Source organism: Gekko japonicus, unplaced genomic scaffold, assembly GCF_001447785.1.
Source record: "Gekko japonicus isolate JY-2015 unplaced genomic scaffold, Gekko_japonicus_V1.1 scaffold1185, whole genome shotgun sequence".
NCBI lineage: Eukaryota > Metazoa > Chordata > Lepidosauria > Squamata > Gekkonidae > Gekko > Gekko japonicus.
Genome location: NW_015166458.1, coordinates 40,491 through 54,856, shown reverse-complemented (window position 1 = coordinate 54,856; position 14,366 = coordinate 40,491). Strand labels below are relative to the sequence as shown.

At 44.1% G+C, this 14,366-nt stretch overlaps 1 protein-coding gene across 1 annotated transcript in view; it reads left to right on the top strand.

Annotated features, from left to right (window-relative positions):
- PTPN1 (protein tyrosine phosphatase, non-receptor type 1) overlaps positions 1-14,366 on the top strand; it is a 28,886-nt gene that overhangs the window by 7,897 nt on the left and 6,623 nt on the right. Inside the window, exons 3-6 of the mRNA XM_015412049.1 lie at positions 2,636-2,734; positions 9,719-9,856; positions 11,553-11,762; positions 13,389-13,550. Of these exons, the coding sequence (XP_015267535.1) occupies positions 2,636-2,734; positions 9,719-9,856; positions 11,553-11,762; positions 13,389-13,550 (609 nt within the window). The remainder of the gene's footprint in view (positions 1-2,635; positions 2,735-9,718; positions 9,857-11,552; positions 11,763-13,388; positions 13,551-14,366) is intronic.

Here is a 14,366-nt window from a genome sequence, read left to right as displayed (position 1 = left end):
CCCCTCCCTCCCTGTCCAGGGATGGTTCCTTGGTGCAAAAGGATACCCATTCACCAGCTGAAGAAGAGGTCCCTTCTGAGGGCACATTCCCCTTATCCTCAGCACGGTGCCCTGTTCCCTCGCGACCCTCATGCTCCCTGGCAGCGGCGGGGCTGCCATAACCAGAATGGGACGTATCTAGCAAGTCCCTGAGAGTCTTCTCCATGTGCCTAACTGACTGTCTCTGCTTCTCCAGGTCAGCCACCTTGGCCTCAAGGGAGCAAACATGTTCCCTGAGAACCAGGAGCTCCTTGCACTGAGCACACACCCAAGATTTCTGTCCAGTGGGCAGATAGTCATACATGTGACACTCCGTGCGCGTCTTATCTCATGAGATATTGGCTGCCATTTTTAGTTGCCTAGATGAAGTTATCTGGGGTTTTCTAGGCAACCCAAAATCAGGGGGAATCTCGTGACAGCTCTGTGGTTTTATATTATTGCAAGTTTTATTTAAGATAGTCATACATGTGACACTCCGTGCGAGTCTTATCTCATGAGATATTGGCTGCCATTTTTAGTTGCCTGGATGAAGTTATCTGGGGTTTTCTAGGCAACCCAAAATCGGGGAATCTCGTGACAGCTCTGTGGTTTTATATTATTGCAAGTTTTATTTAATCCTCTCCCCTTTTTAGTATTAAGATTGTTCTGCAAACCTGGAGCTTCCCTTGAGTTTGCAGAAACATCTAAAATGGCAGATTATTTTATCCGTGCAGTAGAACCATAGTTGGCTGTTTGATATCTGATGTTGGGACCTGTTACTTAATAAATTTAATATTTTTCAGATTAGGTATGATCACAGTATCCTGTCTGGATTTTGCAGTTGAATCTGAGCTCCCCTTTCATTGTACACTCGTTGAGTTGAAACCAAATTCATGAGTCCTCTTAGCAGCCTGACCTGTGTTTGTGCTCCCCACCCCCATTTTCTCACGTGAACACACACATGAAGCTGCCTTATACTGAATCAGACCCTTGGTCCATTACAGTCAGTATTGTCTACTCAGACTGACAGCAGCTCTCCAGGGTCTCAGACAGAGGTCTTTCACATCACCTACTGCCTGGCCCTTTTAACTGGAAGTTCTGGGTATTGAACCTGGGACCTTCTGCATGCCAAGCAGATGCTCTGTCACTGAGCCACGACCTGTCTCTTGTGTCAACAGAGACCTTACACATTAGGGATTGTTAAATGACTAGATTGCATGCTGTTTGGATCCTGCAATTTAGGAATCAATGACACACCCAGATATTTATTAAGGTTCCTCAGTATCTGCCAAGTATGAAGAATTATTTTTTTTTAAAGAACCCTGTGCATGTATTTCTGCAGTTTCTGCATCCGGGTTTTCCTTAGGTTTTCAGGAAAGGTTCAGTTTATTCCTTGGCTCTGCTCTACTAAGATACTTGCAATCTGATGGAACATCTTTGGATTGACTCCTCAGGAGTATTAAAGGGGAGCTGGGGGGGGGGATCGTTTCATCTCTATGTCAGACTTCACTTTATAACAGCACAGGGTCACAGATGGGGTTGCTGAGTATTAAATCAGATAAACCGTTGGAACACCAATTCGGTGTAAGCAGTAGTAAAGCAAAGGCACTGCAGGGGCTTAGCTCATCATGCCGGAAGTATTGTAATATCAAGAGTGAGTCATGTGCCCGTCCCCAGTAAAAATGGGAGTTTAGGGCCTACAGAGCTTGGTGCCTGACTTTCTGTACTCCCTCCAGTTGCAGAAGTGTTAGTTTTAAGTTCAGCCTTGGCAGTTCAAGTCCCTCTGGCTCTGATTTCCTGGCAAGAGCCATTCTGGATTATTTATTTTAACTGCTAGAGGATAAGACATCCATACGGTTGATATTAAAGCATCGGTTGTGGTCTAATGGAATTGACATTCGGCCACTCGGCAGTCCCTCATGCTTTCTTCCAAGGGTCAAGTCACTGCACTTGCAAACCTTGTGGGAGCGACCCCATCTCTGGGTAACGTTTAGATCCTGGGCAAATTTTTTGTAGATACATTTTAATACCTCGGGCATTATGGGTTTGATCTGTGAGAGACTGGTGGGAAAGGAAGAACCTTTGACCTAGAAGAGAGGCTACTTTGAAAGTGGATAGGGTAAACATCTAGCAGGAACAGCAGACCATTTCTGACCTTCCATACCAGTGCAATGCCAAGACTTTTCACGAGGTGCTAAAGATGAATAAACTTCCTAGCCGTTCATTCTAATGTCCCCCTTCTCTGCAGATCACAAGTCCCCGCTAACTTGGACAGATATCTCAAATTCATCCTGTAGAGCATCATACACATCCTTTCTGGGCAAGCTTTCTTAGAACTTCTCTTTCTCATTTCCCCTCTGGTAAATAAGGACCTTGAGCTTCCTTAGGTGTTTGCAGAGAAATCGTGAAAATTGTGCATGATGAAGCATTCATTTTTGGCAGCACCGCAGTAGAGAGAAAAAGTAATCACTTAAAGTATGTTGCGTTTCATATACCTAAAAACAGAAGCCACCGACTGTGTTTGAGTTTAGAACGAGAGAACTGTTGCTAGGCTCCACTGTGAACTTGTATGCCACAGTAAGTACTGCTTATTCCTGAAGGTTCTATATCTTTGCAGGGTCCTCTGCCAAATACTTGTGGTCACTTTTGGGAGATGGTTTGGGAACAGAAAAGCCGTGGTGTTGTCATGCTCAACAGAGTGATGGAAAAGGGATCAGTAAGTATCGTGTGTGTGTGTGTGTGTGTACACACTGTGGATGTGGATTTTTTTTAAAAAAAAACCCAGCGTGTGTGTGTGTGTGTGTGCACACACTGTGGATGTGGATTTTTTTTTAAAAAAACCCTGCAAATATAATCCTCAAGAAATGCATTTTAAGAATTTTTATCCAGTAATGTGTCTGCCAAAGGCTAAGTAAAAGAATAGATTTAGGTTAAGTCGTGTGGGAATAAGATAGACTATGCCAAGCTCTCAAAATCCAAGTTTGTGCTTTCAGTACAGTATGACCACACAGCAACCCAGTTCAGGAATATTATTTACTTAACCTCTCTGCTTTGTCAGCATTTGGGTATAGCTAGACTGAGCATATTTGTTTGGGCTTCATCCCACTCCATCCTGGTTTTTAGTTAGTTCATAGATGAGCAGTAAGGCATTAAAGCCAGGGCTAAGTTTCATGACTATTTTATGCACCCCTTCATTTCCAGTGATTCCAGGGGGAGGGCAGAAGGGGTATTCTTGTAAAGGTGTGAAATATGAGTACAGTAGTGGGCATTTCTCAAGGTTTCTGTTAATCGAGATATTGATGCATGTCTGCTTGGCTTCTTAAATGCAGATTTTTATACACCACAGTGCATAGCAGCAGAGCCGCATAAAGGAGCGTAAGGGCTTAGTTTGCCCTCCCCACATAGTCTGTTCTGATTGGCTGCAGTCAGAGGTCAGCAACCCTATTGCATTCTTTCTTTGCTTCCAGACTGGCTGAGAACACTGAGGGAAGAAGCCGTTTCCAGTTTTTTTTTTTAAAGTATGCTAATGCTCTGGCACCCGTTTATTAAGGTTCAGTGGCTGCCAGATTGCGTAAGGGGGCAGGGCGGGCCATGTACCCGTGGGCCACGTACCCTTCATACCTTTACAAAAAGGCAACTTTTGTATCAAAAGTTGGTCTTTGTGATTTAAAAAAAAACAACCAATGCAGCACTAATAGATGAGTCGCATCCTAGCTGTTAGAAATCCTCTTAGTGCAGTCCTTGATGGCCAGAAATGGAGCAAATACAGCTGTTGCCTCTTTTTGATCTTTTCTCGGTTTCCTTTCAAAAGGCCCTCTATGCCACAGTTTGCATGGCAAACATGTATGCAGCATAAACAGGATCCGGTATAGTTCCTTTTCTGTCAGTAAAGAGGTGTTTGTGGCAGTTAGGCTTTAGGCTGATGCATCATCTGTGCTTTTCTGCGCATTTTAAAATACATGCCCTCTTGCTTGGACGCCCCCTTTACACTGTCAAGAGTGGTATGTATAGGATGCTACTGACTGGACGTTTTACCCTGGGAACCCAAGGGAGAAATCAAGAGACCATGTTTTAGTGTGATATTACCTCCCTCTTTCAGGTGCCTTTAAAAAGCATATATTCAATGTTTATAGTGATTGTACTCAGAAGCACTAGGCTTAGTGTGCGGGAATCTTGTACTAAAAACATCTACCTTTTTTTACCATGGAAACCAATCTGACATGCAGTGGGTTGTTGTCAGGTTTTGATTTTTGTCAGGCATTTGCTTTTGGGAATCAGCGTGGTGTAGTGGTTAAGAGCAGTGACCTCTAATCTGGAGAACTGGGTTTGATCCCCCACTCCTCCACATGAAGCCAGCTGGGTGACCCTGGGCCAGTCACTGTTCTCTCAGAGCTCTCTCAGCCCTGCCTACCCCACAAGGGAATAAGGGGAGGGGAAGGGAAGGAAATTGTAAGCCGCTTTGAGGCTACTTAAGGTAGAGAGAAATGGGCTATAAAAACCAACTCTTCTTCTTTTGAAAAGTAAAATGATTACTAATTTTTTTAACCACTTGGGGTTAGTGTGATCTGGTTGAAAACATGCTTTGAGGCCCATTTTCCAAAACCGTATTCCACTGTATCCTGAGATGCCTGTTTAGCTGGACTCCCTCCCTGAATGGGGAGGTCAGGAAATGGCAGACTTGAAACACGGCTTCCCTTCCATTCTTAATCCCTCCCTTCTACAGCAGGCATGAAGTGAAAGAGAATGTCAAGTATCTTCTAGGCCACACAAGGCAACACAAAGCAAACCTTTTTTTTTTCTGTTTTTCCCCCCAATATTTTTTAATTGAAATTTTTAGAATACATTCCAGTATAACATTATAACACAATACGTAATCCAGCGTTACATAAACAGCATAAACACAGGTTAGGTGCACAACTCATGCTACTTCTAAACGTAACTAAGTTTTCCAACTATTTCTTTTACATGTCTAGTTCAGAGAATTCGGTTGTTTAAATATCTCTAGTTAAACAGCATTATTTTAAATTTTGCATTGGCTATGTCTGACCAATCGAATTGTGTCAAGGAAATTTTTTGTAGGATGGGACTCCAAATACTGAGAGGGTTATAGAATTCACACTCATTTTTGGATGTTGAGTCATAGATTGAGAGATTCTCCAGCATGAAGATGTCCCATACCTTATAAGACCCCACGTTATAGGTACCTCTGAAACCATGCCCCAGAAAGGACCTGCAGTGCATTGGGATTCTGTGGCAAGCATGCCAGGCACCTCAGCCGTGAATTTGGCCAAGGGCGCACAAAAAAGCTGCCATAGGGGCTAGGGCCAATGTGGCATCCTCTTATTTGGGGAGGACTGGTCTTCACTTTAAGTTATACTTGGTGTTCACAAACAGGGTAGTTTCTACTGCCACCAGGAATTTAAACAAATTCCAAATCTTCTCTCATTAGCTATTGTTGGTAATGTGACCCAGAGTCTGGGCTTTCATGTGGCCCTGAGGAAGGATTGAACTGAATTCTGGGTTAAACTTAAACAAAATAGGATTTATTGAAATAAGAACAAAGTAAGATGCTGTTTTGGGGAAGAGAAACTGGTAAAATAAACTGGCAAGGTATCACACACAGTCTTTTGATCATAAGATCCCTCTCTAACAGGAATCACTCTTTCACTGGGCAGCCACACTGACAAAGCTCTTTGTATTAATTCTCTTCTATAACTTTGGAGTCTCACAGACCCTTCTCATAGATCCTTCACATTTAACTCTTAAAGCTGTATATACTGAACTCTAAACTCTTTACTTTTCCACACAGACTCTGTCAGCTCACTTACTGACTCACTAACTGAATATCTCCAACTGCTTTTTCTAACTGACTTTTCATAATTGACTTCAAGACACACACACACAGGGTGATTTCTCACGAGAGCTGCCTCGCAGCACAGCGCCGTTTGCCTCGACACAAACGTGTCAATTTCACACCCGAAGCTCCGGGGCTGCATTTTGACTCGGGGCTTCGCCCGATTTCCTCCGCAGTTTCGTGATCCTGGTTTTTGAGAAATCACCCACAGATTCACTTCAAAAACTCCTCCCACACACTCTCATCTTCCAATCACACCACACTTTTCTCCCTCAATCACTCTACTCTGCTATCACTGCACACCAACCAAACATTTAAAGGAACACAGACACAGTAAAACAAGGAATCATTACAGGCTCCCTAAGCTAGAAAGCTTTCAGAATCACTAGAGGTTTCTGTGACTTTGCTAGCTAGCTGTAGTTCAGCTGTGACTTCCTTTTGTATTCCTATACATGGACTTCCCTATTGTCTATTACTTCCTTGAGGTGGTTTGTTTTTTTTAATCTTACCGCAGACTATTGAGTGAGGAGTGCTGGTGGAGTGCCATTGTCCAGTCCTAGTTAAGAGACCAGTCTACTCCATTTATCATAAGGAGAAGGCAGACATAGCCAGTGTTCCCTCTAAGCTGAGTTAGTGTGAGCTAGCTCACAGTTTTTTAGCCTCCAGCTCACACATTTGTGTCTTAGCTCAGGAAGGAGGGCTCCAGAGCAAACTAATTTACGCAGTAGCCAAAATCGCTTGCTCACAACTTTAATGCCAGTAACTCACAAAGTAGATTTTTTGCTCACAAGACTCCACAACTTAGAGGGAACATTGGACATAGCATGTACCGAGTGGTAGCATTATTCTGGGAGCACTCTTGCTGGGTTTAGTCCAAACGTATTCAACTTTTCTCCAGAATCAAGCAGTGACAAAGAAATGGTTCTTTGGAGTAGAATTGCAAGTGGTGATTGGCTGTCCCCATGATGTCCTCAAACAACTTGTTTTTGTGTGGGGAGGGGGAGATAATAGCTACACTTTTTTTACAAAATCCTTTAAAAGTTAAATATGGCATGTGTATAAAATTAAAAAAGCCTAGGCAAGAGTTGAAGTCAATAGCATCACTGGCGTTCCGTTTGTAAGTCTATATGTCATTTCCGTTGTGAAACTGAGTGGATTCACCTGATGACTCAAACATGCACCAGGAGATGATTATGATGACTGATTACAACAAAAGGGAGGACCCGTGAGGACTCACGGGGGAGGGGGAATCCCATTCCCTCCCATGAGTCCCTGCTTCCTCCCCTCTTGTCTGCCTCTTCTTGCGTCCCTCTGGCCACCTGCCCAGTTGTTCATTCCTCCTACCATCCCCAACCCACCTGATTAGCAGTCCCTTTTTTTGGGGGGGGGGGTGAAATGCGTGCAGCATCGTAGATTTCTGTGTACCAACCTGTTGACCAGGTGTTTTCTCACTACGACTTTACGTACAGATACCACTTGTTACTTTTTGAAATTATTATTCCCCAATTTTCTAAACCTTTAATAATTTTTGCACAAACCTTGGCATGAGCAAGTTTCCTGAAATATGTACCCCAGCCCAGTGTGCCCCCCCCCCTCCCGCCCAGGATTCTTGATCTGCACTCTTTGCTGCTTCTGTCTTCTCCCTTAAAGGTATTGCCAGACGTGAGTGTCCCTAGTTTCCATTCCGCAGTGCTTGCTTTGCAGTAAATGTCCTATCTAGAGGCTAGCACTTCTTGGAAGTATTGGTTACTGGCCCTCTTCTAAATGGCAAGTGAACAGTGCTCCTTGCACTATGGAAGAAAGGCTTCTCTCCACCAGGAAGACTGGTCTGAAGTGATCTCTGCCTTGCTGAATGGACGTTTCCAGTTTTACATGAATATGAGTAGTGAAACAGATCTAAAAAGAGAGAAGTGCAGTAACCACACGCTCAGCCATTCCTCCCTCTCCCATCCACCCCCATTTACCCGTCCTCCGCTGCCAGTAAGCACGAACAAAGCGAAGAATTATTAAGGTCCCCTGGGGCAGGCTGCAAATGCTTCTTGAGAAACTGTTGTGGGGGAGATACTCAGTGGGAACTTGGCAAATCTTTATTTGCCGAGCCATTGGGTGCAAATACTGCACACGGGGGGGAAAATTGTTCTTTGCGCAGTTGTAATTAAAAACACGGTTGCAGAAAATTATGATTCCTTGCTATACCCAGCAGAGCCCTGCTGTTTGGGAGTTGAAGGAAGAAAGACATCGGTGAACCTCTGTAATGGGCTGAACTACGTGGGATTCGATCATTGTCTCTGCATAAAATGCTTTTAGGGCTGATAGCCTGTTGCCTGGAACTCTTTGTGATTCCCTCTGGTTTCAGTTCTATAAAAGATCTCCAGCGTTACCATCTGATTCATAATGTCTTTTGATCAGTAATTAAAGCAATGTAATAACCCGTTTGTTTCTGCCTTTTCTCCCATTTGACAATAAGATACTGAAAATGTAACATTAAAAATAACATTTCCCTCTTTGTGCGTCACGGATAATAATCCTAGCCAGAGGAACGGTGTCGACTTCTGCAGAGATGCAGTTCTCAATTAGCATGTTTTTGGTGGTTACAATTGTAGACTTTCTCTCGTATGTATTATTAACTCAGTGATTCTTTAGTTAGATTTCTCCTCGAGCTCTGGATACTTTCTTTGCGCAGCTGACTGACTAAAAGTTTGTACCATGTAAGCATTCTAATGATGCAAGCACTGGATTTCCTAGGAAATTATTACTGAGAAAATTACTATGATCAGTCAAGATGTTAGGTAATCGGAATGCCTGCTAGCTCCAATTTTCAGTTAGAATAAAACATAACCTTTTAAGCTGTCCCATATGGCTTCAAAATGATCTCATAAGACTGTGATTTTGGAGGAGGGGATTTGGTGAACTGGACAATTCAATTGCAGTTGTCCTTTGCTTCCAAATTAAAGGTTAAAAGCTTTGTGCACGTTAAGTTTCTGACAGTTCTTCTAATAAAGTCACATCAGTCATCAGGACTGTTTTGTTGGCTTGCTGCAGGGGTCAGTTTTGCCTAAATGACCATGTTTTGCAATCCCAGAAGAGTTCCCGGAAGCGGGTAACTAGTGATATATCCAACAAATTGAAATATTTTCTTTGTGCTAAGAGTATTGGGTTGCTATTGTCAGGTGTGATATTCTTCCAGTTTGCTGTAGTGGCTAAGCCAGTTTGGTTTAGTGGTTAAGTGTGCAGACTCTAATCTGGGAGAATCAGGTTTGATTCCCCACTCCTCCACTTGCATCTGCTGGATGACCTTGGGCAAGCCATAGTTCTGTCAGAGCTGTTCTTGAAAAAAAGCAGTTTTTCTCAGTCCCACCTACCTCACAGGGTGTCTGTTGTGGGGAGAGGAAGGGAAAGGAGTTTGTAAGCCGCTCTGAGACTCCAAGTGAAGGGCAGGGTATAAATCCAATCTCCTCCTCCTCCCCTTCTTCGTCTTCTTCTGCTGCTCCTCCTCCTCAGATTTCTCCCAGAGATTGACTCTGTAAGTATAAATCTCCAGTACTGTTGTAGTAGTGTTGTATCAGCCCTGACCTGGATAGCCCAGACTAGCCCAATCTTGTCAGAGCTTGGAAGCTAAACAGGGCTAGCCATGGCTAGTATTTGGATGGGAGACCTCCAAGGAATACCAGGGTAGTGATGTGGAGGCAAACCTTGCCTTGAAAACCCCTACAGGGTCGCCACAAGTGACTTGACAGCATTTTCCACTGCCAGTGTTGTATCAGTAATAATGTTATAGGGTTCTCTTTAATGATGAATAAAAAACTTGTGAATAGGTCTATCCTCTGCTTTATTTTTTATTTCTAGATAAAATGTGCACAGTACTGGCCACAAAAGGAAGAGAAAGAAATGCTCTTTGAAGACACAAACTTGAAGCTCATCTTGACATCAGAAGATATAAAATCCTACTATACAGTACGGCAGTTGCAATTGGAAAACCTGACAGTAAGTTACGGAAAAGCTGATGCCATCAAGTGGCATCGTATTTCCCTCCTTCCTTCCTTCCTTCCTTCCTTCCTTCCTTCCTTCCTTCCTTCCTTCCTTCCTTCCTTCCTTCCTTCCTTCCTTTCTTTCTTTCTTTCTTGTGATGACTCACTGGTTGTTGCTCCAGGAAACCCAAGATGCTGATATAAAAGTCTATGGCCTTGCTCTTGGAGCAGATTTCATTTTTTGCATTTGATCAGTTGGTGTACTGAATGAACAGACACACTCATTCTCTGCTCATATCTGTAGACCAGGTGGGTAGCCATGTTGGTCTGAAGCAACAGGGCAAAGTTTGAGTCCAGTGGCACCTTTAAGACCACCAAAGTTTAATTCTGGGTATAAGCTTTTGTGTGCATGCACACTTCATCAGATATCATGCGCATGCATATGAAAGCTTATACCCAGAATTAAACTTTGTTGGTCTTAAAGGTGCCACTGGACTCTGCTCATGTCTTGATGCAGTTAGAAATGTAAAAATACAGTATTCTCTTTTAATGAATTTAAATACTAATAAGGTAAAAATTTAGTGTTTTAAACATAATTTGCAAACGGCAAGTTATGATATGAATGTTTAAGGAACCAAATTGTAGCGGTACCTCAAGATTCAGCTCTTCTGCATTCCATTGACTTGGTTCGCTTGGAGTGTTTCCACAGACAGAAGGATTTCTGCCCACGGAGTGTGGCTTTCTCACCTCCTCCCTTTCTCTGCAGCTTGGGCTGCCATGGGAAAGGGGAGACGAGGAAGTCACAGTCTGTGGGTGGAGATCCTTCCATCTGCAAAAATGCTATTCATTTATTTATTTACTTACTCAATAAGGCCTCTTTTCTCAGTGAGACTCAAAAGTAGATTACATGGTATAAAACAGTGCAGTCAAATGGCATGAGAGCCAGTTTGGTGTGGTGGTTAAGTGCACAGACTTCCAGGTGCACACAGACTCACATGCACGCATGCAGCCACGCACATATTAAAAAAATACCAAAAATAATAATAAAAGTGCCTTCCTGAATCATTCCATTGTACAATAGCCCTGTTACCTTTATGAAAATGTTGTGGAAGATCCAAGCCAGCATCCATCCATCCATCCCTGTCCAGTGGCTCTAAAATAGCAACGTAGCCTCGGGTACGAGCATAGTTCTTTATGGAGACTGCTGCAGATAATTCAGTACAGTGAGAATATTGAAACTGGCCCCAGATCACTCAGCAAAATTCCATGGCATGAGTGGGGATTTGAACTTATGTCTTCCAGATCCTACCCTAGCACTGTAAACCACTACCCCACACTGGCTGCTAGCAGGTTGCCTGTCTGCTGATCCCTTTCCTATATATTTTTATTTATCTATCTTTCTATTGCTATGAGAGTATTCACCCATGTCCTATAGTGGGAGTGCCCAAAATAAATTTTTAAATACTTTGTGGAACACCTCACTTCAGGACATGTATGAACAAACTGGTGGTGGTGGTATTTCTGGCAGCAAACCCATTTGAACACAACCTCAGCTGTGAGTCTGTAGCTATACAGACATCCGTCTTTGAAAAAGTTCTCTTGACTGTAATAGTTTGCACTGAGGCAGCTTTAACAAGGATTGTGAAAATATAGAGAATGTCAGGTTTCCTAATCGGCAAGCATCTTAATAGCCTCACCAAAACGTTTTGCAGACGCACGAAACCAGAGAGATTCTGCACTTTCACTATACAACGTGGCCTGACTTTGGAGTCCCCGAATCCCCAGCTTCGTTCCTCAACTTCCTGTTCAAAGTGAGAGAGTCGGGGTCACTGAGCCCCGAACACGGATCCATCGTAGTGCACTGCAGCGCAGGCATCGGGAGATCAGGAACGTTCTGTTTGGTTGATACTTGCCTCCTCCTGGTAAGAACCATTTGCTCATAGGTAAAATGCAAAGGAAATTTTGGAAGCCGTCTACTGCAATAACAAAGAGGCTCGGTGGAAGCGGGCAGAGAGCTGAACACTTTTCAGAAACTTGAATAATCCATTTTTGTAGGAGGGTAGTTTGGACCTCTGTCCTCACTCTACTGTAACACAATCCCAGCTTTGACCGCTGCCACTTCAGCGAGCTTCTATATGTCGGTGGATTGAGCACATGCTCCTGGGTAGCATGTGGAGGCCACCCAGTTCAGATGGTTTTGCACCCTTGTCAAAGAGGCAGGTGGCACCTAAAGGAGCAGTGTGTTCAAATAGCTGTTGAAAAGCTGTCCACAAATATTTCAAGTGTGCAGAAAATCCCAGTTTCCCCAAGTAATAATACATTTCCATTTCAAATCTTAAAAGAAACAAAGCTGTCAGTGAGGGGTTTTTTGTTTGTTAGTCAGTCCTCCCACCCGGCCCCAATCTGCCATCTGTCTTGTGCCAATAAATGTCAATTCTCTTGCCAGTGGAACTGTGAAAATGTAGAGTTCTTTTAAATCCAAATACTCATTGCCTTCATTTTTTTGTGTGTCTTTGCAATGATTTTGAATAGTTGCTCCCAACTTTAATCTCGGTGCCGTCCTTGCTAGCAGGAGAATCCCATTCTGTCCTCTTCACCCTCTCACCGATCCCAAGCACACTTGCTTGGAAGGAAGGCTTGAGTGCATTCAAGGAAATGTACACGCAAGGTGCATAGGATTGGGTTAACCTCAGAGGAATGTGCTTTGACCGGTACCATATACCTTTGACAGGTCTAACTAACTAACACACTTCTAAGATTGTGTTCGTGAAGGCAAGGAGTTGGATCTTCTGCACATCTGGCTGTTTTGTTTCCCACCTTTCCCAGCCAGCCCCGGCTGAATGCCCAGAAGGCGACGCTGGGGTTTGGGAAACCTGTGTGGACAAAAAGCCAGGCAAAATGGCTTCTTTACCTGTTCTGCTAACACGGAAAGATCTGCTAGTTTAAGTGATAGAGGTAATTCTATCCACTGTCCACTCCCAAGGTGCAGCCTTCTGTCCACACAGATTCTCCCAGCCCTCACCTTCTCCTTTTTAGGCTGCTGCAAGGAGGAGAAGGCAGGAAAGACTCACCAGCATCTTCCATCTGGGAGTGCACGGGATTCTGGGAAATTTTTAACAGTTCCCCTGCGACATCCAAGCCACTCGGGCTATGTTGATGGCAGTACCTGATGAAACTTGAAATGCGAATTGGAAAGCTGAGCCAAGATTTAGAAAAAAGAATGGGGGTGTTCCGTAGTTGTTGTGCCTCTTCCTGTGACTATCATGGGGCTGCAGAGTTTGATTTTTCCTGTTGCATCATTTGGCCTGCCTTGAAGCATTGGGACAATGACAGCATGGCTCTGGTGGCAATGACAACACTGACTGATCTGAAACCGTTGAATTACGTGGCCAGATCTGGTAAAAGTTCACGTAATCTGTGACGGTTTCGAATAGTTTAGCTGCCGCAGTACAAACCTCTTCTGGCAGTTCTGCAAGTGAGTGGTTGTGCTGCCGCTTTGGAGGCATGGGCGGAGCGCCAGCTCAGTCTCTCGCATTTTTCTTGCGCAGATGGACAAAAGGAAAGATCCTTCTTCTGTCGACATCAAGCAGGTTCTCTTGGAAATGAGGAAATACAGAATGGGGCTCATACAGACCGCCGACCAACTTCGTTTCTCTTACTTGGCCGTTATAGAGGGAGCAAAATTTATTATGGGGGACTCTTCTGTGCAGGTGAGTGTTGCTTCGTGTCAGGCTGTCTTTAGACACGTCGCCTGGCTCAGGTGTGCTGGGGATTATGTGCAGTCACGGGGTTAAAGGGATTCCAGAGATGATAAAAGTCTACCTCTTTCTCATAAGATGAGAGGAGTCTATACCCAGAGTCCACAACCTTTTTGAGCCTGTGGACATTTTTTGGAATTCTGACGCAGGAAGACGGGCACAGCCACAAAATGGCCGCCACAGGAGACAGAGCCCAACACAGAGGAAGCCCCAGTGCAGTGTAAAACAGGTTGTAACTTTCAAATTAACACTGGGAATGAGAAGGGAGAATGAAGATGACATTGTGGCGACAGCTGCTGCTGAAGTACTGCTGTTTTAATCTGTAACAGACATTCAAATCTTCGTTGGCAGGTTAGAAGCCCTGCAAGGCAAGAGCACCACCCGCTTTCTAAAAGCCCGGGGTGGGGCACCAAGAAAGGTGTCACCATGTTGGGAACCTCGGGTCTGTATAGTCACCTACAGCAAACAGACCAATGTAAGCTAAATCACTGGGTGCCACATGAAGGGTTTTCCAGGTCCTGATTTCAAAGCAGTTCACATTGATATTCAGCTCTGGGGCAGCAAGACGTTGGGTCAGGATGCCACCTCCTGCCCTGATTCTCCAGTAGTGCATTTTCAGAGGTCTGAACTGGATATCACCACCATTTGGAAGAGTCATGCTAGCAATTTGAAAACACCAGTGCTGCCCACTGCCCAGCTAGATGACACACTCTTGTCGTCCCTTCCCCCAACCGTGTCTTTCCAAGTGTCAGAACTCCCCCCCCCTCC